This window comes from Esox lucius, chromosome 7 (assembly GCF_011004845.1).
Source record: "Esox lucius isolate fEsoLuc1 chromosome 7, fEsoLuc1.pri, whole genome shotgun sequence".
NCBI classification, from domain to species: domain Eukaryota; kingdom Metazoa; phylum Chordata; class Actinopteri; order Esociformes; family Esocidae; genus Esox; species Esox lucius.
The window spans coordinates 11,960,157-11,985,844 of NC_047575.1; the positions used below are offsets into that span (position 1 = coordinate 11,960,157).

Genomic DNA, 25,688 nt, shown 5'->3' on the forward strand with positions numbered 1-25,688 from the left:
TTCCATCTTAGTCACTGTTCTGAAACTTCACGAGAACCCTTCAAAGGGGAGACCATGAATTTGCAAAAGCTTGACAGTGAGTGGGATCAAACAAAGCCACAACGAGCTATAGGTCAGTCAGAGGTTAGAGGAGCAACTTAAATTAGCCTTTCAAATTGTATGGGATCTTCTCAAGCTTTTGTAATAGAGATGACACCCTTATCAGCGCGGTACAGTAGATCTTTTTCTCTTTTCTTTCAGACAATGACAGCCGACACAACTTTGGCCGCACTGTTGACAGTGTGTTGAGCTGTAAAGGAGGGGCCCCTGCAGCAAACAGGAAGCTACATTCAGATGTTCCCATTAGCTGCAAGCTTAACTTAATGAGGTTCAAACGATGGTACAATCCTGGGAAAATAAAGGCACTTCGACATGGATATGCGGATTGCATTGACATGAGGATGAAAGGCTAACAGAACAAGGGATGAGAGAAACAAGCCTTCAGACATGGAGCAAACAGACAGTAAACAGGGCAGAGGGACAAAAGCTGGCATGAAGCAGCAGATTCAGTCCAGGCATGTTGTCGGGGAGAGGGGCGGCTGCTGAAGGTCGACTGACAGGCTCTGTGCGACGGGTTTGGGGGGTATTAGAGCAGGCTCTGTGCGACGGGTTTGGGGGGTATTAGAGCAGGCTCTGTGCGACGGGTTTAGGGCAGTATTAGAGCAGGCTGTGTGTGCGATAGGTTTCGGGCGGTATTAGAGCAGGCTCTGTGTGCGATAGGTTTCGGGCGGTATTAGAGCAGGCTCTGTGCGACAGGTTTAGGGCAGTATTAGAGCAGGCTGTGTGTGCGATAGGTTTTGGGCGGTATTAGAGCAGGCTGTGTGTGCGATAGGTTTCGGGCGGTATTAGAGCAGGCTCTGTGCGAGATGGGTTTAAGGCAGTATTAGAGCAGGCTCTCTCTGTAGGTGGTTCCTCTCCCGATTCCAGACTCTAAGTAGCAGTACTGATGTAACTGTAACCGCCAGCTCAGACAGACATATGAGCCTATCTTCAGTACAACACACTGGATTATTAATTACAGCAAAGACAGCCGACACCGATACCGGTGACCAGACACACACATTATGCTACTTTTACTACTTGATTTAGTTACTTGAGGTAGAAGTGAATTCCATGTGGCGACGGCTCTATACACTAGAGTGCAGATTCCTTGTTTCGGTTCTAGGCTTGAAAAGACTGATTAATAAGCCTCTTGTTAGTGAGGTCAAATTAACTCCTTTTTCTCCAGATAGAGCTGCAGATTGGCAGTATGCCTGAGCCCAGAGGAGTGAGCGGAGTGAGCCTGAGACCTCGTTTAGGAGCGTGTGTGTGTTCTTGTAGTGGATTACTAGTGAAGTACAGCATTCCTGAATAAGTCTACTACTCCTTCTGATTACACTCCACCAAACACAGGACTCTGAAACATAGAGTACATGAGCACAATAATTCAAATACACGTTCAAGGAAATCCCAGACAGAAACAAATCCATTAATTACACCATTGTTTTATAAAGTCACAATCAAGTGACAGGCCGGATTACGGTTGACAAGTTCATTATTTTCTCTCCTGATTTGCATTCTTCACTAAAAACCTTGTTATCTACGAAACCACAAAGTCTAGAGGACTGGTTCCGATTGAGGTGCAGCTTGTCTTCTTCCATATAAGGGCGTGTAGGTCCTAAGGAGAGGTTCCAGTCACGACAGAGGAAACTGTTGCCGCAAACGGACCAGGGGCTTAAGAGGAAGACTGTGATGTGTCATGACAACATGTCTGGGTCTACGTATCCTTGGGCCCTCCCCTGCACAGCCACCCAGACAAACCATGCTGATATCATTGCATCTGCAATGTTATGGCTGACAGACAGCGTAACTGTTAGAGCGTCAGACTGAGATCATGCCCCAGAGACGGTGTCCTTCTGTCCTAGAGCAAGACATTTCACCAGAATTGCTCCCCCGGGAATCCAATGCGGCAAGGTTGATGTAAAATGTATATTTCAGTAGGACCTTGCTTCCAATTGAAGACTGGTCCCATGTTTAATACCCCAGTAACAGAATGTTATCAAAACATTCTTCTTTAAGCACCAGCTAACTATTAAATCAGTTAAATGATTGTAAAAGACCATGATCAGTCTATAACAGATCTCTGATCCACCGACGCCCCAGTGCTTTCATGATCAGTATATAACAGATCTCTGATCCACCGACGCCCCAGTGCTTTCATGATCAGTATATAACAGATCTCTGATCCACCGACGCCCCAGTGCTTTCATGATCAGTATATAACAGATCTCTGATCCACCGACGCCCCAGTGCTTTCATGATCAGTATATAACAGATCTCTGATCCACCAACGCCCCAGTGCTTTCATGATCAGTATATAACAGATCTCTGATCCACCGACGCCCCAGTGCTTTCATGATCAGTGTATAACAGATCTCTGATCCACCGACGCCCCAGTGATTTCATGATCAGTATATAACAGATCTCTGATCCACCGACGCCCCAGTGCTTTCATGATCAGTATATAACAGATCTCTGATCCACCGACGCCCCAGTGATTTCATGATCAGTATATAACAGATCTCTGATCCACCGACGCCCCAGTGCTTTCATGATCAGTATATAACAGATCTCTGATCCACCGACGCCCCAGTGATTTTATGATCAGTATATAACAGATCTCTGATCCACCGACGCCCCAGTGCTTTCATGATCAGTATATAACAGATCTCTGATCCACCGACGCCCCGGTGCTTTCATGATCAGTATATAACAGATCTCTGATCCACCGACGCCCCAGTGCTTTCATGATCAGTATATAACAGATCTCTGATCCACCGACGCCCCAGTGCTTTCATGATCAGTATATAACAGATCTCTGATCCACCGACACCCCAGTGCTTTCATGATCAGTCTATAACAGATCTCTGATCCACCGACGCCCCAGTGCTTTCATGATCAGTCTATAACAGATCTCTGATCCACCGACGCCCCAGTGCTTTCATGATCAGTATATAACAGATCTCTGATCCACCGACGCCCCAGTGCTTTCATGATCAGTATATAACAGATCTCTGATCCACCGACACCCCAGTGCTTTCATGATCAGTATATAACAGATCCCTGATCCACCGACGCCCCAGTGCTTTCATGATCAGTATATAACAGATCTCTGATCCACCGACACCCCAGTGCTTTCATGATCAGTATATAACAGATCTCTGATCCACCGACGCCCCAGTGCTTTCATGATCAGTATATAACAGATCTCTGATCCACCGACACCCCAGTGCTTTCAGGTTCAGCATTGTTGAGGGGAGCAGCGGTAAAACAGTCATTCAGATCTGCAGAGTCACGGAGCCCAGCTGCCGGTGCCTGATGTTCTGGATGCCCCGCGGGTCCCACATCACAGCGTGATGTCACTAATGGGCTCCAAATGCTTCTGAGGTTCTGCCGCAGACGAACTGCCGCGTGCCTCGTCTCCATGGAGACGGCCCGGCTGGTCGTGTGGCTCGGCTCATCCCCCGGCTCGCGGCCATTCCAACGTGGGGGCAGCACAGGATGCCACGCCATCCTTTATCACGCCAGCCACGCCCCTCTGTCGGCACATCCGTTCCTCTCTCCATCGGTTTCCCCTCACCACCTCTCTCCCTCGCTCTGTCTCATCCTGCACCGGCGAGACGGGGTGTGAGGGAGGAACCGTGGCGACGGTGAATGAGGGTTGCGGGTATGGGAGAGATGTTCTGCGGCTAGCTCCATCACAGGCAGGTGGGGGGGGGGCTTCTGTAGGTAGCCGGGGCGGCCTCCGCAGAATGTTAAGAGCAAGCTCAGCGTATTATGCCGCACAGCCATTGTCACGGACACCGAGTCCATCACTGCAGAGGAAATTGCCATGACAACCGCCTCCACCGCATGCCTCGCAAAACCTCCCCCAAGCGGAGGAGCAGGCCGACAGAATTTATTTTTTTTTTAAACATCCAAAGAAAGGCGGCTTTCCAGCCAGGAACACTGAAACCTGAACACGTACAGAACATGATAAAATCTTTCTATATAGTGAATATCCACAGTGTTTCTCCAAACTGGAGGGCTTCTATTGTGCTGAAACAATGGGAGTATGACCTTGTCCAGGGGACATAGATGTATAAGACTGAATCGAGTACCAATTAGCATCGAAACTGCCTCTTTGTAGGAAATGAGTTTAAAACACATATGGCCAAGCAGCGCTCAGGACCTTAATGCAATAATGAGCACTCTAAACCAAGCGGACTACAAAGCAGGGCGCTCATCACATCCCTGAACCCTCTGACTAATCACATTATCCAAAGACAAACCGAAGACCAACTCCCAATAGTGTAATGTTTGAAAAGACAGTGGTGTACATTACAAATAATCTGATTGGCGATAAATTTGCCACAACTTGAAGTTATAAACGAAAGGCAAGCTAAAACAAAACGCCTTTTCTCAGAAAACCCTTAAGTAAAAGGCCGGTGTCAGTCAGTGACTCACTCTGCCGTGAAGACAGCTAATAGAAAGAAATAGGGACAAAATGGCTGCCGGGAAAAAGTCTCGCCTCACTGATGTACCCTGCAGAGATGCAGAGGGTGAATGGAGGAATTCACTCCAGCTTATTAGACAGGGAATAATTACCCCTGCAGGGAAAAAATAAAAGAGTGTTGTTTTAAAAGCGGAAATTGCACCCTGCTCCTCATCAACCTGCCTCCGACCTCCACAGCTCTGAATGCAGCAGCAGTTGAGGGGGAAATGGAGGCAGGGGAGGGGGCTGCCTTCACACAGAAATAAAACGTGGTGATGTATAAATAAAGTGGAATACGGCCTTTAAGGATAAAAAGGTAATTTAATTGCAATGAGGTGATTCTCTGTCTTATTCTCCCTCCCTCATAGTGCCAAATGCTTATGCAATGCATAGGCCCACACACACTCACACACAGCCAGTGTACAATGAATATTCAATACAAAAATGACAGCTGATATTGAAAACACACACACACACACACACCACAGGATGTGGTGACTGACAAGCCAGGCCACACCAGCTGGGCTCTCTTTGTGCCTTGGATGTGGTCTCCTAGCAACCAGACACACCAGCTGTCGGTGTGGAATGGGTAGAGGAGGAACCGTGCAGGATCCGGGATGGGCCACATTGGCCCTGACTTAACACTCCCTCTACCTTATAACCAACACCACATTGGCCCTGACTTAACACTCCCTCTACCTTATAACCAACACCACATTGGCCCTGACTTAACACTCCCTCTACCTTATAACCAACACCACATTGGCCCTGACTTAACACTCCCTCTACCTTATAACCAACACCACATTGGCCCTGACTTAACACTCCCTCTACCTTATAACCAACACCACATTGGCCCTGACTTAACACACCCTCTACCTTATAACCAACACCACATTGGCCCTGACTTAACACTCCCTCTACCTTATAACACACACCACATTGGCCCTGACTTAACACTCCCTCTACCTTATAACCAACACCACATTGGCCCTGACTTAACACTCCCTCTACCTTATAACCAACACCACATTGGCCCTGACTTAACACTCCCTCTACCTTATAACACACACCACATTGGCCCTGACTTAACACTCCCTCTACCTTATAACACACACCACATTGGCCCTGACTTAACACTCCCTCTACCTTATAACCAACACCACATTGGCCCTGACTTAACACTCCCTCTACCTTATAACCAACACCACATTGGCCCTGACTTAACACTCCCTCTACCTTATAACCAACACCACATTGGCCCTGACTTAACACTCCCTCTACCTTATAACCAACACCACATTGGCCCTGACTTAACACTCCCTCTACCTTATAACACACACCACATTGGCCCTGACTTAACACTCCCTCTACCTTATAACAAACACCACATTGGCCCTGACTTAACACTCCCTCTACCTTATAACCAACACCACATTGGCCCTGACTTAACACTCCCTCTACCTTATAACACACACCACATTGGCCCTGACTTAACACTCCCTCTACCTTATAACACACACCACATTGGCCCTGACTTAACACTCCCTCTACCTTATAACCAACACCACATTGGCCCTGACTTAACACTCCCTCTACCTTATAACCAACACCACATTGGCTCTGACTTAACACTCCCTCTACCTTATAACACACACCACATTGGCCCTGACTTAACACTCCCTCTACCTTATAACCAACACCACATTGGCCCTGACTTAACACTCCCTCTACCTTATAACCAACACCACATTGGCCCTGACTTAACACTCCCTCTACCTTATAACACACACCACATTGGCCCTGACTTAACACTCCCTCTACCTTATAACCAACACCACATTGCTCCTGACTTAACACTCCCTCTACCTTATAACCAACACCACATTGGCTCTGACTTAACACTCCCTCTACCATGTAACCAACACCACCCTGGCACTGACTTAACACTCCCTCTACCATGTAACCAAAACCACTGTGGGCCTTTCTTAACACTTCCTCTCCCATGTAACCAACACCAAATGGGCCCTACCTCAACACTCCGTCAAACTTGCCTGCATTCTGCAGCCATCTCAGCCCCTCCACCTAACCTAAAGCTCTAATACCATAAAATGTCTTCACTACACCTGCGCCAGCACACAGAAAATGCTCTAAAACCACACCATTTCCTCACTTCACCTGCTCCAGAACACAGAAAGCTCTAATACCACACCACATCCTCACTTAAGAACAAGACGTCAACCCTACATGCATTACAATGCAAGAGTCCCAAGACTCGAGACACACTTAGAGACAAAGACATGCATAGTAGCACACTTTGATTAGGCTGGTGAACACATGGTGGGTCGAGCCATGTGTGTTGAAGAGAGGACCAGCTAATACCCAAATCAAAGACAAATGTGTGGGTTTGACTGAGGTGCAACAAACCACAGAGGAATTCATATCGCCTCAGACTCCACTGTACATATGGCCCATGCAATCACACAGCCAGCAGTCAAATCACAGTGTGGAATGCATTCTCATAAAAAATGTACAGCACGCAACAGCCGGCAGGGCCGAGAGAGAGAGAAAGAAACCACGGGTAAAACTAACAGAGGGTCTAGCGCCTTCAAGCAGATGATGAACTTTTGACACAGCCTCTCATTTAGGAAAAACATCACCGTTTTGTAAGAACACCATCCCAGGAGGTTTGGCAGAGCAGATGTGGGGCATATCATTACCATGGTCCTGCAGGTTTTGGGAGTTGTTTCAGAGGGCCTGGTACGAGATCATGCTGTGAGCTTCAGGGTCAGTCAGTAAAATATGCTGATCAGACATTATGTGGGACCGTTAACACTCTTGAGTAGACCTCAAAATCTGTCGGTATCCATTTTAGGGAACAACTTGGAGACTGTGACCTGAGGCTGACATACAGTGTGCCCCCGGGATGGGATATTGAAGTAAAATCAAGCCCCCTATCTCCACACAGCAGCTCTGCCCTCCTGTAAACCCTGCTGGGTCAGAACGCTGTTAACAGTAATATTCAGGAAGAAATAAAAGAGGGAGCGATCCCTTCCTCAATCGTCAGAAAAACACTGAGGTCTGACCACAAAGGCAGAGTGAGATTGAGTCTTTCATTAGCTAGCCTGCCGACTGTGGAATCAGATGCAAGTGTGATGTCTGATACAATCGGAGCTGTCCAGACACGGCGGATTAGCATTCAGTTAAGCCATTTCAAAGAGGTGGGCCTGAGGAACAGCTGTGGACAATCAGCCTGACTTTAGCCTGGACTGGGTTTATACTGGAGCCTGAAATAGCCACCCATAAAGTTGGTTAGAGAGCTATATGGTCAAAACATATCCAGGATAGTTATTAATCATAGCCACCTCAGGTTGTTGTGTATTAAGACCAATCACAGCAGACTATAATATTTTTGGAGTTAAACCAATCATGGCCAGAAAAGTGGGTAGCTTAGTAGCACATGTTATTGCAAGGACACTGTTGGAAAAATATTTAGGTAGATGTACATTATAAAATGGATTTGTTCAGCTCAGTAAAGCTACTAAGTAAAATATGTAGCTACTTAATGTGCAGATATAGGAAGGGAGTGTATCTATCATCTAGCTAACGTTACAAAATCACATTTTATGGGCTATCATATCAGTGGACTAGTTTAAGAAAAAGTAAGACAATGCAACAGAATACGTTATACATACATGTATACATGTTTGATAAAAATAATAAACTACACTTTGTTTGTCAGCTAGCTAAATTAAAAGTAATAAACTACTGAATACGACACGTGAAGAAAACATTTTTCAAAGTTTTTCAGTGTTTCCCAATACTGGTCCTGGGGACCCCAAGGGGTGCACATTTTTGTTTTTGCCCTAGCATCAAGGCTTTAATTTGAATCAGGTAAGTCAGTGAGTGCCTGGGCAAAAACAAAAACGTGCACCCCTTGGGGTCCCTAGGACCAGGATTGGGAAACACTGAATTAATGCATCAACTGTGTCAACGGGTTCATTTTGGATTTAGCACTGGTCATCTGGAGGGAACAGCAAATAAATGATACAGAAATTAACTGCTTTAAGTGTCCATGCTGGAACTGCTATTATATAATTGCACAGATACTGATCTTTAAATGTTTTCCATCTCTATGAGCCAGGCCTCTGGCATTACTGTGTTGCACAACCTGAAGAAGAGGAAAGGACGGTCTTATGAAGAGGGTTGGTTGGGGTAATGCAGTCCTCTCTACATGTCAGTGGGGGTAATGCAGTCCCCTCTACATGTCAGTGGGGGTAATGCAGTCCCCTCTACATGTCAGTGGGGGTAATGCAGTCCCCTCTACATGTCAGTGGGGGTAATGAAGTCCCCTCTACATGTCAGAGGGGGTACTGGTGTCCCCTCTACATGTCAGTGGGGGTAATGGCGTCCTCTTTACATGTCAGTCACAGTAATGGAGTCCTCTCTACATGTCAGTCATAGTAATGGAGTCCTCTCTACATGTCAGTCACAGTAATGGAGTCCTCTCTACATGTCAGTCACAGTAATGGAGTCCTCTCTACATGTCAGTCACAGTAATGCAGTCCACTCTACATGTCAGTGGGGGTAATGCAGTCGCTTCTACATGTCAGTGGGGGTAATGGAGTCCTCTCTACATGTCAGTGGGGGTAATGGAGTCCTCTCTACATATCAGTGGGCATAATGGAGTCTCTCTACATGTCAGTCACGGTAATGGAGTCCTCTCTACATGTTAGTGGGGGGTAATGCAGTCCCCTCTACATGTCAGTGGGGGTAATGGAGTCCTCTCTACATGTCAGTGGCAATAATAAATTATTCTCTATGTCAGTGAGTTCAGTTTGCTTGAACATTTATGTTACATTAGTTTTCATTACATTTGATTTCTGTTTAATTTATTCTCATTTGGGGGTGAGGGGAGGCATTGCTTAAAGCAACAACAAAGATCTTTCTTCCGGCTTGGGTGCCTGTAGTGGAGCTGTTCTGAACCCAGTAAAAGTTGTTGACATTCATTTTGAATGGCTTCCTCCTCTCCTCCCATTCTGGCTGACGGGCAAAGTTGACTCAAGGCAAAAGGTGATGCAATGTGCACAGTTTGCACTAATGAGTGGGTTTCTGCATTTTCACATTTCAAAGCAAGTGCAACTAGTTTGAAAATGTTAACACTTCTTCAATGGAAAATAGATTTCTGTACCATCCACTACACTGCCTTGTTGACAACCGATAACTCTCCAACCCACAACCCTTAACACTTTTTGAATTGGTGGTTCAGTACAGCACTGTGTCATTCAATTTAACGTTCTCCAACGTAAGAACCTAGCACAGCTCAGTTTGGCACTTGTGTAACTGGTGTGACTAACTGCCCTGTCGTCACAACATCATTCCATTGGTTCATTGACTTGTTGATTATACACCTGAACTGTATTTAAGCAGTGTTCTCTGTATGAGGATGGCTGACCACAGGATAGGATGCAGTCAGAAGGTATGGTTGATCAGTCTAACGAAGGCCTCCTGCCTCCTGGGCGTTTCACGTTGTGTGGTTTGTGACTATTCCTGGAACATTAGGAAAGGCCTCTGCTGACATGGTGAACATAGTTAGTTGACCCTGTTTATTAAAGCCTGAAACGCCACGGTTGTGTTCGATCTCCTCTTCAAGCGTCCTGCTCAACCCTGATCCTAACCACGTTTTAATGGGCGACAGGTGTACCTGCTGATGCGTCTCAGACCTGACCAGGGCTAAGGCACCCTTCACTTCAACCTCTCAGAGGAGCACTCACACTGTCATTTCCTCCACGTCTCCTTCTCTAATCTGCCTAAAGCTTGAAAAGCTGCTTTAAGAGCCTTTAGACTCAGCTGGACTTTTGTCTTTAGAGCTGCTAATTGCTGCACTAAGAGTGGCCTCCCTGTACACAGGGATATTGGCCGTAAAAATGTTAATTTGCATCATGGTGCATTACTGGGAGTCCTAACATGTTTGGGACGTGGGGCTCTATCCCACCACAGCTCAACAGGAAACTGTCTAATTCACGTATTGATTTACAGAAACGACCATATTTGGGCGTGTCCACTGCAGGACTTAGACCAGAGCAGGTTGGGGAGGCACTGCAGCAAAGTGGTCGATTTCCTGCCTCCCTCTGTCTCACCATCTGACTGAGTGATCGATGGCTCGCCGTGGGAGTTTCTGATGTCAGTCAGCCTTCGGGAGGAAGATGCACTCTTTGATCTCAGCACTCTGCCTGCACCATTCCTGAGGAGGTCTCCCTCCTTAGCAAACCAATGGGAGGCCTGCTTAATCAAGTTAGATGTATGCAGTTGTCTCAACAGATGTCAATAAGTGGCTCCTACTTCACACCCTGATGCTGCTATGGTTTCTATATATAGCATCTAACTACAAGTGATTGGGGATCTGAAACGATAGTCACGTATCAAGATCAGAAGATTATGATTGTTTCTTATCTTATCTTTTTAAATAGATAGCTAATTTGTTTTCTGCACTTTTATTCCCTTAATCGATGAAAAAAACGTCTAATGTTATTCTCTTGTCTTTTGCAATAGACAAGCATTATGGTGAACAATGTGTATGCAATGTTAAATCGCAGCAAAATCACAATATAGAATCAAAACATGTAGAATTTTGAGATTTTCTATACACTTTGTATAGTGATATTGAAAATATACCTTGGGATTCCAAATATGGGATGATCACCCTTCACAAATACATCAGACCTCCACCCAAGAAATAATCTTACTGTGGGGATAAGAAATGTCTATAGGCTGAGAGAGCCTGACTTTCTTTTCTAATTTGAATGATTTGAAATGACAATCTTCAAACATGCCAATTTCCCTGGGATGAAATGACAAAAGATCATGATAGGAACAGAAAAAAGAAGAATAGACTGTAAGACTAAAACTCACAATAAAGTAGATGAGAGAAAGATGACAGCATCTCAGAGAATAGCACACCCAACTGAATGGTGAACAATAGCGATATTAGTTTTGGGGCCACAGGCAACATACCAATGAGCCTTGGTTATGTCTACTTAAAAAAACTTTGCTCTCCACAGACTTTATCACAATTTGTGTGGCTATTTCCATAGCTATCACTTGTGGTTGCTTATGATTCCTTTGATGTTGGGTCTCTGTGTTTGGGCTGAATGTGTGCTTTGTCCTGACTACAGTATGTATGTTGTGGCTTTGCTTTAACCCTTCCAGTGAATGCACGCTAGCTAACACTTCGATTACAGTACAGGGTTTAGAGAGAATGTCTCTTCATATCCACTGTGACAGAAACTTGTTCTGTGTCTTTTTAGCTCTACGTTTGTTTTAGATGTCTGTATAATAACCTGGAGACAGTGTGTCTGAATGTGACCTCATGTTTGACTCACCTGCTTTCCGTCCAGCGTGTAGATCTTCTTGACCACGCCGCTCTCAAGTTTTATGGCCTCTGTGATGTCAGTGAGCACCTGTTCGAAGGAGTGTGCGGTCTTCTTGTTGAGAAGGACACGGACGGCCTTCCTGGGCTTCACGCCACTCCGCATCACCGTCACCAGCTTGGGCCGAACAAACTCCTTCCCCTCCCGGGCTTCGCTGGCCTGCTTACTGGCCAGGCTCTGGAGGTTCTTCTGACTGGCAGAAGCCTTCACGTTCACGGACCAGTTGGGGTTGACATTCTTGGTGTAGTCAACCTTCTTGTAGAAATTCTCAGATGCACAGACGTAGCTTTCCCCTAAGGTTGCAGGAGATGACAGAAAGAGAAAGAGACATACCGTCAGGAATATGAGGTATGCAACTATGCTTGACATCTCAAAATCTTGACAGGAAACCCCAATGTTTTCATCTCCCAGAGCAAAGATTAGCATCAACAAAATCTGACGTAACATGAGAAATCACAACCACTGGGAAATGTTAAAGGTATTACTACCTGTAGGAAACCTATCACAAGTTGGCAGTTTATATTCACGAGGGACAAAATACCAACAAATCCTCAGGTAAAATCCCTCATAGAACTAATTTAAATGGAATTTAGAGAAAGGAATACTATTCAAACAAGCTGTGTTTACAGACTGGCTGCTAATTCTCTGCTATATCTTAATGTTGAAAGACTAGCATTTGTTCTCGACTAAATCTTACACTGTGTTGAAAGACTAGCGATTATTTCCCAACTAAATCTTACACTGTGTTGAAAGACTAGCGATTATTTCCCAACTAAATCTTACACTGTGTTGAAAGACTAGCGATTATTTCCCAACTAAATCTTACACTGTGTTGAAAGAGTAGCAGTTATTTCTCTGCTAAATCTTGCACTGTGTTGAAAGACTAGCGATTATTTCCCAACTAAATCTTACACTGTGTTGAAAGAGTAGCAGTTATTTCTCTGCTAAATCTTGCACTGTGTTGAAAGACTAGCTATTACTCTCCGACTAAATCCAACACTGTACCAAAAGACTGGCAATTATGTCCCACATATTTACACGGTGCCACAGACGTCTACTTCCTCCCTTTCAGTAATTGCTGGAGCATCTCCATTAACCTAATCCGCAGAATGGTGACCTATGTGGTGAACCCTCCACCAATCATCAAACAGCAGAAGGAGACTGCTCCGTCAGAGATACACATGACATTGAAGGACCGTAGCAACCAAGAAAATGGAATAATCAAGAACAAAGAACCCTAAAGGGCTTTTCCTCAATCAGTTCATCCTTCACTCTCTTCACACACATCCCTTACCCAATACTGCAATGTCATACTACTCCATGAATTCTTCTCCACCATAGCTCACAGCATTAATTGAACTAGGCTATATTAGCTCAAGTTATTGTTCTAGATGTCTTCTTTTAAACACAATTAGCTATATCTCATGTTCTGGACATCCTATTACATCACTCAAACTCAACTATATGCACTTTAAGTGGCCTACGGACACATGACTACCATGGCATGGTCCTCAGCTGATGGAATTAGCATCTGACATGTAGCATCGCCCTCCCACTGATCATATCTGTGGTTCTACTCCGTCGTCGTGGACCTGAGACTTAGTCACTCCAAAGAGTCTAGTGGTAAACATTCGATAGACAGAGAGACAGTGAATGAGGGCTAAATGAGACTCTCTGGAAAGGAGGAATTACTATTCACGGCACAAGGCCCTGAGGTGGAGAGGAGAGCGAGGAATGTTGAGCTGAGGAAAGGACAGGATAGCCAGTCGGTGGCTGGATGGATGGTGTCTGTCACTGAAAGAGGAAGTGAAGCGGAGAAAGATCGATTGAATCTGCAAACAGGAGAGAGTGCTTTGAGACAAATCCCATGAGTAATGTGAGGCTGGGGATGGAAGCTACTGTAGCTAGGGGACAAAGCTGAAATGATACAACTGAGGAAAGGACAAAAAGCAAACTATAACCCTGTGCTACCAGGTAAACCCCTGATCAGAGATCACTCATAATAAGTTACAATTGGGTTTGAAATGTAAGCTCTTCAGATTTAAAATGATGCAGTGACCAAGGGGTAAAATTGCAGACTGTCAGCTTTAATTAGAGGCTCTTTTTTCACATCAGATGAACAATCTTTAAATGACTGTATGTTTTGTAGACTGTCCCCCTAAATGTATTTGGACAATTGACCATACCGCTACTTGATATCAGGTGGCTGCACTTGTTTGCATTGTTAGTGCAAACACAAGAGATTAGCCAATGTTGGTATTCTAGGCATTTCATTTCTGTTGCTGGTGTCTTACATTGCTGGTGTCTGACAACATGAGGACTAAAGAAGTGTCAATGCAAGTCATGCTGGCCATCATGATGCAGATGAGTCCTACTGGAAAGCTACTAGTTTTTTAAGGACATAAAATGGAATGTTCTTGACTGGCCAAGAAAGCGCCCAATCTGATTCTAATTGAGAATGCGTTTCGCATGCCGAAGGCAAAAATGAAGGTAAAAAACCATCCTGAAACAAGCAGTGAAGATGGGTGCAGTCCAGGACTGGAAGAGCCTCACCAGGGAAGATACCCATCGATAACTAATGTCTATAAGTCGTAGACCTCAGGCAATGATTCAGGCAAGCATTGCAAAAAGTATGGGACAAAGTACTCAACATAAAATACATAATGTACATAATGTTTGCCTGTCTAACTATGTTTGGTAAAATGGGGGACTAAGCACAAAACCTGCTGTTTTGGATGGTTCATCTAATGTGAATTTAAAAACTCTGCACTATAAACAAAATATATGCTATATATACACATGGTGTATATATATGAAACACAATTAGTGGAAGAAAAGAAAAGACCAGAACTGGGCTGCTTGCATAAATGCCTAGTTTGGCTCAGTAAGTGTGTAATATCAGTAGGCTAGCTAGTTGATTCCATAACACAGATCATGTGATAGAACACTAACCCCTAAAATATGACAAACCTAAGCACTTCTTCAGACCGTGGGCGCGGAGGCCTTGCACTCTCCCACATCTGCCTGCCTGTGTGGGTGAATCTGCAAAGGCTTTTCCATTCTCCACACGGCTGACGGACAGGCCCACTCATTATATTCACTGCCTTTCCTCCAGACACCCCTCGGTAACGACACAACCGGCACTGTCGTTGAAACATGATCATACACAGGCTACTGTATCAAGCGCATCCCAAGAGAACCAGGGAACATTTTGATCTACCTCACGCAGAAAGGAGGGTGACTCTGGCTAAGCACATGAATAACTCACGGCAAAAAATTACCTCTGCATCAATACGCTGTTATAATATAATATTCAATGTCTAGCCGAAATACTAATCTGAATATCTCCTAGACGTCTGTTTTTCTCTTACATGTGGTGCTAGATATTATGACAGGGTGTGTCTTTAGATCCAGTGTGGTATATTAATGCAGATACCGAATTACACTGAATAAATTACACTAGCACATATGAGAGAGAACCCTGCATCTGAAAATGCCTCTCTCCAGAGTAACATTGTATAAAGACAAGAGATGGCTTTTCAAAGTGTGTTATGACAGCGTCTACCTAGAGAGCGACTCTTACTCACACTTCCTGGAAATTATTTTTCTTTCATCAGACCTGACAGAACCAGTAGTAAGATGGAGGAAAAAGAGCTAGGTCTCACAGTCACCGCTGAGCTATTCAGCGTGGCAAATTGCCCAGCAACAGCGTTAAAGGCAACTCTCGACTTCCATCCAGGCAAGCACGTCCTGATTCCACCTCAAGACAAGACGGCAGCCAGTCCTACTAAGCCTAAGCCTGCTATCCGGGCAGACTGTCAGCTAGAGCTGAGCTGCGGCACCCTGACTCTTATGGTACGGTACAGTAGAGACAAGAGGCCTGGAATGAGGTGCGCCAGCTGGCTCAGGCTAATATTGTAACGTGTAAGCCTTTCTCTGCAGTCTGGGCTCCTTTCCCTGCATGCATTGCACTGTGTTAATGACCGGAATGAGAAAGAGGAGCAGCCAGTCACACCTCCCCCAGTCTCCTATCTGGTTTTCATTATACCTTCCACCTCTCCTTCCATTTCTCTTCCACTCCCTCTCCACGTGTGCTTGGTCTCTCTTCCCTCATGCTGCCAGAGACACCCAGAGGACATCCATCAACAACCTAGGTCTTCCTCTCTGTGCCACACAGCACCAGACAATGGCCAGCGGGGGGGAGGGGGGGGTTAATTATCTCCCCATAGGATGACCTGCCCTTCTCACATCCCTTCACATACAAACACAGTCCATCTTGTGCACATACACACACGCACACACGCAAAAGCAAACTCACTCCCTCTCCCTGCTATACATTGTCTCCTCAGCCCGGCCAAAGCCACACACACTTACTACATAAAGACCCCCCCACCACCACCCCTGACGCGCCGCTCTTCTTTCCTTAACAGATTAAATGAAAGAGATGATCGCCTCATTGTCATCAAATTAAGACAAGTTTATCTCTGTGTCATTTGCATAATCCCAGCCCCTTCACACCTCCCCAAAAAAAAGAGGAAAAACACTCAGAGGACTTACATGTTGCTTTGTGTTGCTTTTTATTCAGGCCAAAAACACACAAACAGAAAACTAAAAAGGCTGATGGTATTGTGTCAGAGAGGAAGAAGCAGGGTTGGTGGTGTTTCGGGGTGATGGTGAAGTGGACAGCACAAATAGCCGGGGGTTGAGTGTCACAGGAAGAAGTCTTGGGCAAATGGTGTTGAGGGAGAACCAACACTGGCAAGAAACAGTGAATTCCCAGGTCACACAAGTTGAGAGGAAGAGTTACTAAGTAATTGAATCAGAGTGTTGACAATAAGGTTACATTATTACTATTAAAATGGTCAACCTAAAGCAGGAGAGCATAATGAAATCACACTTAAATAACTACAATAACGTATTATCTATTATCACCTTCCAAACCCCATTTGCCTCTCATCACCTGGCCCAACTCTCCTTGGGTATCACTTGTACTTGCTTTTATTTGCTCTTCCTCTGCGGTTGTCCAAACCTGCATATTCTTTCTTCCTCTGTGGTTGTAGTCTAAACATGCCGGCTCTATTTCTTCCTCTGTGGTTGTAGTCTAAACATGCCGGCTCTATTTCTTCCTCTGTGGTTGTAGTCTAAACATGCCTGCTCTATTTCTTCCTCTGTGGTTGTAGTCTAAACATGCCGGCTCTATTTCTTCCTCTGTGGTTGTAGTCTAAACATGCCGGCTCTATTTCTTCCTCTGTGGTTGTAGTCTAAACATGCCGGCTCTATTTCTTCCTCTGTGGTTGTAGTCTAAACATGCCGGCTCTATTTCTTCCTCTGTGGTTGTAGTCTAAACATGCCGGCTCTATTTCTTCCTCTGTGGTTGTAGTCTAAACATGCCGGCTCTATTTCTTCCTCTGTGGTTGTAGTCTAAACATGCCGGCTATATTTCTTCCTCTGTGGTTTAGTCTAAACATGCCGGCTCTATTTCTTCCTCTGTGGTTGAAGTCTAAACATGCCGGCTCTATTTCTTCCTCTGTGGTTGTAGTCTAAACATGCCGGCTCTATTTCTTCCTCTGTGGTTGTAGTCTAAACATGCAGTCTATTTATTTTCCACAATTTATCTCTTTGAATGAGGTGTAAAAGTACAAAGTACTTGTCTGTGTTCTACAGGTTTGGGAAGTTCCTAATTAATGCTCAAATTGACAGGTACAGGGAGGTCATTTAGGAATTTCCTTCACAAGCACTTTTACTTTGCAATTTATATACCTCTGGTATAGGTATCTCCCTACTTCTAGCCACTTATTTTCAGCTGAAATGTTTAATAACACTAAGTGGAAGTATGATTTAGTTCTACTCTATTAACAGGGCCCAATAAGATCTATGTCTCCAGACAGACATCAGCATTACAACAATTTAATAAAGGAGGCCTCTTGTTTTCTTCTCCATCTACAGAAAACCAACTCATGTTCGGAGAGAGACAGGCAAACTGGACACTTGTAAAACAGAGTACTAAGTACTCACCCTGGCCACTTTCCATCGGAGAAATCCCCATGGAAACTGGATGCAGTTTTTATTGCCATGTGCTGGCAATAAATGCTGGTCTAATTTACAAAACCTGCCCCCTCGGCTCTTGATTGAGCTTGACGGAGATGACTGAACAATTTGCTCACTTTGCAAGCGAGGGCATAGGTTTGTGTTGCACACTGGGGGGGGTCAATGTCAATGGTTCCAAGGATTTTCACAATTTTCTTGGGCATCAAATTGACCTGCCTGTAATATTGTAGTGTTGACCTGCCACGTTCCCCAAATGTACACCTCTAATATCACCCACAATTGAATTCAAACTATAGCCATCTTGCATGGGCAAGTACACTCATAAATACAGTCGGATATGACAGTGTAAAATATCAATCAAGGGTTTAGGGGGCTGTCAACGGTGTGATCAGAGCCCAGGGGAAAGAGGGCAGCTTTGCCCCACCTATCTGTCAACCTCCTCAGACTGCGTATGGCACCATTCCTCTGAGAGCCTGTTTCACGCACAGAACCACTTCAATCTCAACTATGAGCATTCAAATCAGAAGGAGGAAAATGTACCGGGTTAACAATGCAGTTTGTTGAGGGAGGGTTAATATAACAGAGTAATTGATGTCCACCAGATCCCACAGCCTTTCGTGATATTCTGTCTGGACGACTCCTGTATATATGACTAAAAAGTGTTGAAGACCCTTCAACAAAGGCAGGAGAGTCCCCTAATGAGGGGAGAAGTTCCAGCACACCATGGTGCCGACACCGTGTCTGTCCGCTCACGGAATCGATGGCTGCCGCCCCAGCAGGCCGGGGGGACGATCCCACAGGGACGCCGTGCTCCGCTTGGGAACCATTTTCTAATTCCTGCAATCAAAGCCTCGGATCCTGCCAACGCTCCGACTGCTGGAACACTCTGGTCTCCACTTCGGTGGGGAGAATTCCATGTGTGTACATGCCTGTGGGAGTTACTGGCCGGATGAAAAACCTCAGTAATAACAGTGTCGTGTTTCACGCGACAAGAGCAGCAGCGTACTAGCACACCGCGCACGTCAATGAGGAAACTGTTGGTCACTGGCAGCGTCCACCACACCGACCACGACGGGGATGTCAGTGACCATGACGACGCGACGATGCGGGACGACGGCACGGGAAGAGGGCGGCGACGCAGGACGACGAGGATCGGGAAGACAGCAGCGTGCGTTATTATCGCCACTCGAAGCCGTCCCAGTCGCGGCCGTTAAGCCAGCGTGGAGGTTTTCCTCCTCAGCCCGGTCTCCTTGGGAGAGTTTGCCCTGTTGATGTTCTGATGCTATGATATCTCGGCTCTAGGCACACACAGACCACTGCTCTGGGGCTTCTGGGGCACTGAGTGAATTGCCGGTATGAATTATTGAGGCCGAACAGCAGGACAGTCCTGACTGTTCACTCACCACCAGCGTCCCGCTGAAGCCTCCGGAGGGAACCGGTGCAAACCGGCACAGCATTCGTCTCCGCAGCTCCGCCACAAACCCTCAGATTATCATATCTAATGTGGAGACATTATAGCAGGCTAGACAGCAACCTAATCCCAGAGCAGAAGACGTTCACTCCTCCGAATCCCAGGAGCGTTTAAGGCGCTCGATCGGAAAACCGCTATGTCACTTTTCAACCCTCACGTCTACAAGCGTGACCCGCCCCCCCCCCCCCCCCCCCGCCCAAAACCTCCACTCACCTTCCTCCAGCTCGTCCATGGTGGTGATCTTGCGCATCCCGTCGATGCTGAAGATGAAGCGGACTCCCTGGGGCAGGTTGATGTGGTCGGAGAGGGAGCGTGTCAGGTCCGCCAGGAGGGCGTCGAACGTGCGGAAGCGGTCGACGGCCACGGCGTACACGATGCCTTTGAAGTAGCGGTCCCCGTTGCGGTAGAAGCGCACCTTCTTGGCCTTCTTCTCGTTGGTGAGGGCCTGCAGGGTGCGGGTCCGGTAGAAGCTGCAGTGGGCGCTGTGGGTGGGGCTCGGCAGGCCGTTCATACGCCCGCCCCGCGGGGTACGGGGCTTGTCTCGCTCGTCGAAATGTCCAAAGTCAAGCTCCATGGCAACAGAGGTCCGCGGGGGTTCCGTGGTAGATGGGTGCTGGTAAGCCGCAGGGAGTCTGCCATTGGAAGGAATTAAAAATGACTTACAACGATGTCAGGCGAGGCATTTCATCAGTTTTGCATCTAATGAAACCCTAGTTTCTTACTGTGAACCAATGAATCTGTTTTCACACATGAACCTGCAGAATGATGATGACAGAGCACCAAAGTGGTAAATAAATTCCTCAACATTCCAGCATCGAGCTGCTGTGAAATTCCCTTGCAGCAGATATCATGTTCCTTCCACAGCCCACTCAGAGCAGATCACACCCTCCTGCCCAATCTCTCCAGAGGGTGTTTGGTTTCTACAGGGAGAGAAGCCCAATCAATTACAGACCCTCACTATCGATTAGATCTATCCCTCCTAGACATGCAGGGGTGTGTTAACCCTACAGCCCTTCTATATGGGGGGGGTGAACTTGTTTGTACGTTGGTCCGTTAACAAGGCGCTCTGCCATGACGAAGCGGCAGCAGAGTTCTCTAGCTAAACGCGGGCTCAATATTTCATGTCAGAGGAACAGAATGGATACTGTGGAACTTCTATAGGTTCCCCTACAGGTATCATGAAGAACTCCTACAAGATCCTCTAAGAACCCTTTCTTAGTAGAGTGATGCACAGTTGAGCAAGGCACTTCACTCTAATTCCTCCTGTAAGTTTCTCTTGATTAAACTGTCTGCTAAATAACTCAGCTGCAAAGCATTACATGAAAGTACTAAATGGACTAAATCATTACACCAGTTGTACACATATCCAGTTCTTGCTCCACCTGTACTCTGTATCTGCCTGTGTCCTGCCCTACATTCAGCCTGCCCTTGAGAGGAAGTGAGGCGTGGCCGGTGATCGGTTGTTATTAAGAAGCCAGCCTCAGTGCATGTGTGACATTTTGGAGAAAAGTGTCTGTTCAGATGGGCTGTTGTTTGGTGTGACTAGGGTGTTTTTCACAGGCTGGGAAACAAGACCTTTCCTAAGGCTCCAGCATAACTGTGATTTTGATTCCAGTACCTCCTACTGCCGTCTTATTATAGCCACGCTATCGATCTGATATGTGTCATGCGATTTTTCGAGTAGCGTATATCTCTCAAGCGAGGTACGACGGTAACATTTCACCTCATTTCAACTCACTTCTGCTATTCGACAAATAAAAATGCCAGAAAGAAGCGTGGAAGCATCCATATCAGAGTATCGTCCCACACATGTGATTCTATGAGTAGGCTAACAAGGGATGATGTGTGGCTACCATCATCCACCTCCTCACTGTCAGTACATGGCTCTTGGATGAGGGAGAATAAAACTAAGTGTTATTCGTTGACATGAAATGGATCATTTCTTAGTCACTAGGCTGACCTCCATCTGGGATGATTCCGCCACACTCATTAGGGGTTACTCATCCTCTACATGTCAAACTACGGCCGTTGAAGGAGTCAATCTGGCCTGTGGGTGAAATGAATGAAAAAATGATAGTAATATAATCATTTTTATGGAAAATACATTCTTACAATATTTTGGGGATGAAAACTAAAAAAGCTTATTTTTATGACTGATACATTTTATAAATGATACTGAATAGACCTACAGTACATTGATTCAGATTCTTCACTGGGTCAAATTCGCCTGACAATTATCAAAATGAAAGCTAGATAGCCAGGGACCATAGAAAATTCAACAAGAGATTAATAGAGGCTTTTTGATGTGGAAATATAACCAATTTTCAGTGCGGCCTTCCGGGCCTTCTTGAAGACGGAGGTGATTCAATCCAACTCTGGGTTTTCTAATATTATATATCTTCTTTTAGTTACTTCTATCAGCCTTTTTGTGAAAGGGCCATTAACTAAGCATTTCACTATTAGTCTACAGCTGTTGTTAATGATGCATGTGACAAATAACATCGATTTAATTTGGAAAAGGAGGCGGAGTAAAAAAAATAAGAGCACACAAAAGCACAGAAAGAGAGAAACGACACTATTGCTGACAGTGAAAAACTATTTAATTTCATTCACAGAGGGTCTTCACTTGGTGTCTATTTGTAGATGAAATAGCTACTGACAAGAGGGAACGGTCTCTTTCAGGGTGTACAATCTGTACCGCGGATACAGCATTCAGCTAGTCTCTGGGAGATGCAGAGCACGGTGCTCTCCTGCCAAAACCCTCCACTAACATCTGCTCTGTTGTATCCCTTCCGCAAAAAGAGTGAGGAAAAGAAAGCACGGTGGGAGGGGCTGGCTGGCTGACCAGAGATGTGTCTGTTGTTATCCAGTTCGGACTGGAACTTTGGAACAGGCAGTCTGAATAATGAGGAGATTAGCCACCGAACAGGCAGAAAGCAGCCTTCGCTGTGCCACTCCCGGCGGGCACCCGGCAGCCACTTCGCCGTGTCTCACATCCCGCCAGTCAAAACAACCTGCGGGCCACGGGAGGGCAGAGGGCGTGGTGAAGGTCATCTGAGCCACACCCTGCCAAGGACATGCTGAGGATCCCACTCCGCCCCGGGCAGACTGCCAGCTTGTCCGTTCACTCCGACAGTTGTTTGGATGGCGGGCGTTCAGAAACGGAGCGAGCGTTTCAGTGAAACTGGCCGACGGCACAGCAGACAAAGAAACACGTTACGAGTCTTTCTACTCCGGAGGGGCAGGTTGCTTCGCTACGGCGACACGAACCCCCCATTCTAATGAATCTCATTAGCCTTCTCCGTGTGATCCTATCAAAACCAACCGAATTCCTCTGTATCAGATGAGAACCGAAAGACAATGACGTTTGCACGGTTACAGCTTCATGCTAGCTGCCCCATGTCGGAACAAAGACTCACTGCACTAGAGCCCAGCCACGTGGCACGACACAGACACGGCCGTACCGGACGATCCAGGGCCAGCGGATGATGCCAGCTGCAGCGGGACCAACCTCATCCCCACCTGCATGGAATGTGGCACACGTGGCAGGATTTGTAGCCATGCTTTCATATTACCGTAACCGGTTAAACGGCCCCACCACGATACAGGTGTCCTGGGTTCCATTGTGCCACCCAACAGGCTCTTATGCTCCGGGCCAAGCTCTACACAATGCCCACAATGCACTTCCCTTCATTTTAAACCGTCAATATCCCATAAAACACACGGTTACCCCTCCAAAACAAAAAGGTCTCTTCTAAAGCCCGCCGATCAATAAGCACTTAAATCCAATTCGCTTTCAGGCCCATTATTCACATTCAAAGTATTTGTCAATATGGCCCTCACCCTTATATGGGCCACAGTAGGTGGGATTTAAGTGGGCAGTAGGTGTGGCAGCTGGCGGCAGGAGCAGATGACGTGTGATAAATGAGAGTCATCTCCAGCAGTCTGACCTCCTTCCCACAGCCCACTGGGTCCTCCAGGGTCCATCAGAGACCACATCCCCTTCCTGACTGGGACACCACACCACAGAACCAGAGGGAACCCCCTCCACCCCCGAAACATCCCACCACCCTCTTCCGGATTACATCTTAGGACAAGCCCCCCCCCCCCCCCCCCCCGCACACACAACAACAAAAAGAACTGCATTGTTCTTGGAGAGCGCCTCCTAGGTCACTGACTTCCTGTCGAGAATTAGATTTGTCGGCCAAATTAATGCAGTATTAGAACAAGGCTGCAGGTGCCGCAGAACCAGGCCTGTGTTTAAGAATAGGATTTCACAGGGGAGAATCACAAATCTGATTCTCTGGTGACTGACTGACAGTCTTGCAGAGTTGCTGCCTGCTTCAGTCTGATACAAACTGCTACCACGGTCCAATGAACTCCACAAAGATATCCTAAAGACCCTCTACAGTGAACACTGACCAGTGTTCATATGGAGATGATCAATGGCTCGGCAGCTCATCCATACAGAACTAGTGCGTTAAACCGTGACAAAAGGTAACCCGTTCTGGGACTGTACACCCAAATCCACCATGCCGTTGAAACATCTCTTAAATACCACATAAACCCTGCACTCTATATTTAGCCAGACAACTATTGGATTTCTAGGTGTTAGATGTGGGCTAGTCATTTTGATTATCGGCAGGGCTACAATCCCCTATCTAAAATAAACGGCCTCCTCCCGAGAGCAGCGATTATATGTCCCTGCTCGACACGGTTTCCACTTGGCACAAAAAGCCCTGGCGACACACGCGGAGAAGGACTAGGTTGGCTTACAGTATATCTGACTACAAAGCAGCACAGGGGAGTTCTTTATAGTGGCCACATAAAGGCTTAACACACATTAATGACTTTAAACCCATCTCAACTTGCAACTTAATGGCTGTGACATTTCTATGTCAATACAGTCACCCCATCTCGGCCACTGTTGACCGTGCATAGACAAGAGGATGCAGTCGGTGACATCACAAGCTCTGATCTCTGCCAGACAGACAGGCAGACAGACAGGCGGACAGACAGGCAGACAGACAGGCAGTCTCCAGAGTTGAGCCAAGGATAGCAGCAGCTTTACCAATTAAAGCCCGAACACTTCCTTGCCAAATCACCTAGAGGCTGTGACCGGTGACTACACCTCCACGGCCTCAGACAAAGACACGGAGGCAGCCTAACCCCTCGACCACCCCCGGCCACATCTCCCGACACTCTCCAGAGCCCACGCACGGCTCAGCTGAGTTAACCCGTTTCTTCTTAAACAGTGATTGTGTGAGACTGGCGACGCCCCAATGCCAAAGGCCAGGAAGCTCACCGATTTAAATGGTGAAACACTGATTGTGATTAATATGCTGTCCTCCCCTAATCCTTCCCTGCGCACGTAAAGACAAACAGGAGAACACTGTCCCCACCCAGGGACGTAGCTGAGACCACCCTTCCCAACCCCCCACCTGCCAGCAGAGCCCAGAGGGTGACAGAGGTTTTTACGACTGACAGGCCCTGGGACGCGTGTGACTGGGATGGGGGAGGCACCTGGGGAGGGACCAGGGTGTGATGCGCTATGGGGGTGGGCCCCCCTCTTGCCCATCTGCTCCCCTAATGGACAGATAGGTAAATCACCGACCATCTCCCTATGACATCAGTCAGGACAGCTCATTGTCTTACAGGGACACCCCCATCACCATCAATACTACTGCTACTACTACTACTACTACAAATACTACATCACACAGGGAAACTACTGTCCAACTGCACTATTACTAATACTGCAGTCATGTATGAGCACACTAATACGATACGTATCTACCAATACTTGTGTTATTACTGTACCAATGACTCACCCCAGTGCATCCCTGTCATCAGGGATCAGATTACAGGAGTGGCCCCTTACTCCTGAAATATTTAAATGGCCATCCACATAAGGTCCAGACCTCCACTCCTAAGGCATCCTCAATAATGTGTCACCCATACCATGAATACAACAGAGAGATGAACATGAAAAACTCGCCCAGTGCTGCTGGAAGCACGGGTTCTATTGTGTGACAGTGACATGTGTAACTGCACACACAGATAGGCTGGGTCTATGGAGCCACCATCCCCAACCACCACTGACTCCCATGGAGGAAAACGGACCGTTCAACCTAACGACCGGCGCCCGACATCAAATGATGTCACCTCAAACCCACTAATCACATCT

At 46.5% G+C, this 25,688-nt stretch overlaps 1 protein-coding gene across 5 annotated transcripts in view; it reads right to left on the reverse strand.

The window, feature by feature from the left end:
• Positions 1–25,688, reverse strand: part of LOC105030439 (neuronal migration protein doublecortin) — a 66,897-nt gene that overhangs the window by 24,796 nt on the left and 16,413 nt on the right. For 4 of the 5 annotated variants that reach the window (XM_010904308.3, XM_010904305.3, XM_010904304.3 and 1 more), the window contains exons 2-3: positions 19,715–20,133; positions 11,935–12,275 (exon numbers count right to left, since the gene is read on the reverse strand). In XM_010904308.3, the coding sequence (XP_010902610.1) occupies positions 11,935–12,275; positions 19,715–20,075 (702 nt within the window). In that variant the 5' untranslated portion in view covers positions 20,076–20,133. Of the gene's footprint in view, positions 1–11,934; positions 12,276–19,714; positions 20,134–25,332; positions 25,357–25,688 lie in introns of those variants that run through there. The other variant, XM_034293359.1, reaches the window with a different exon arrangement.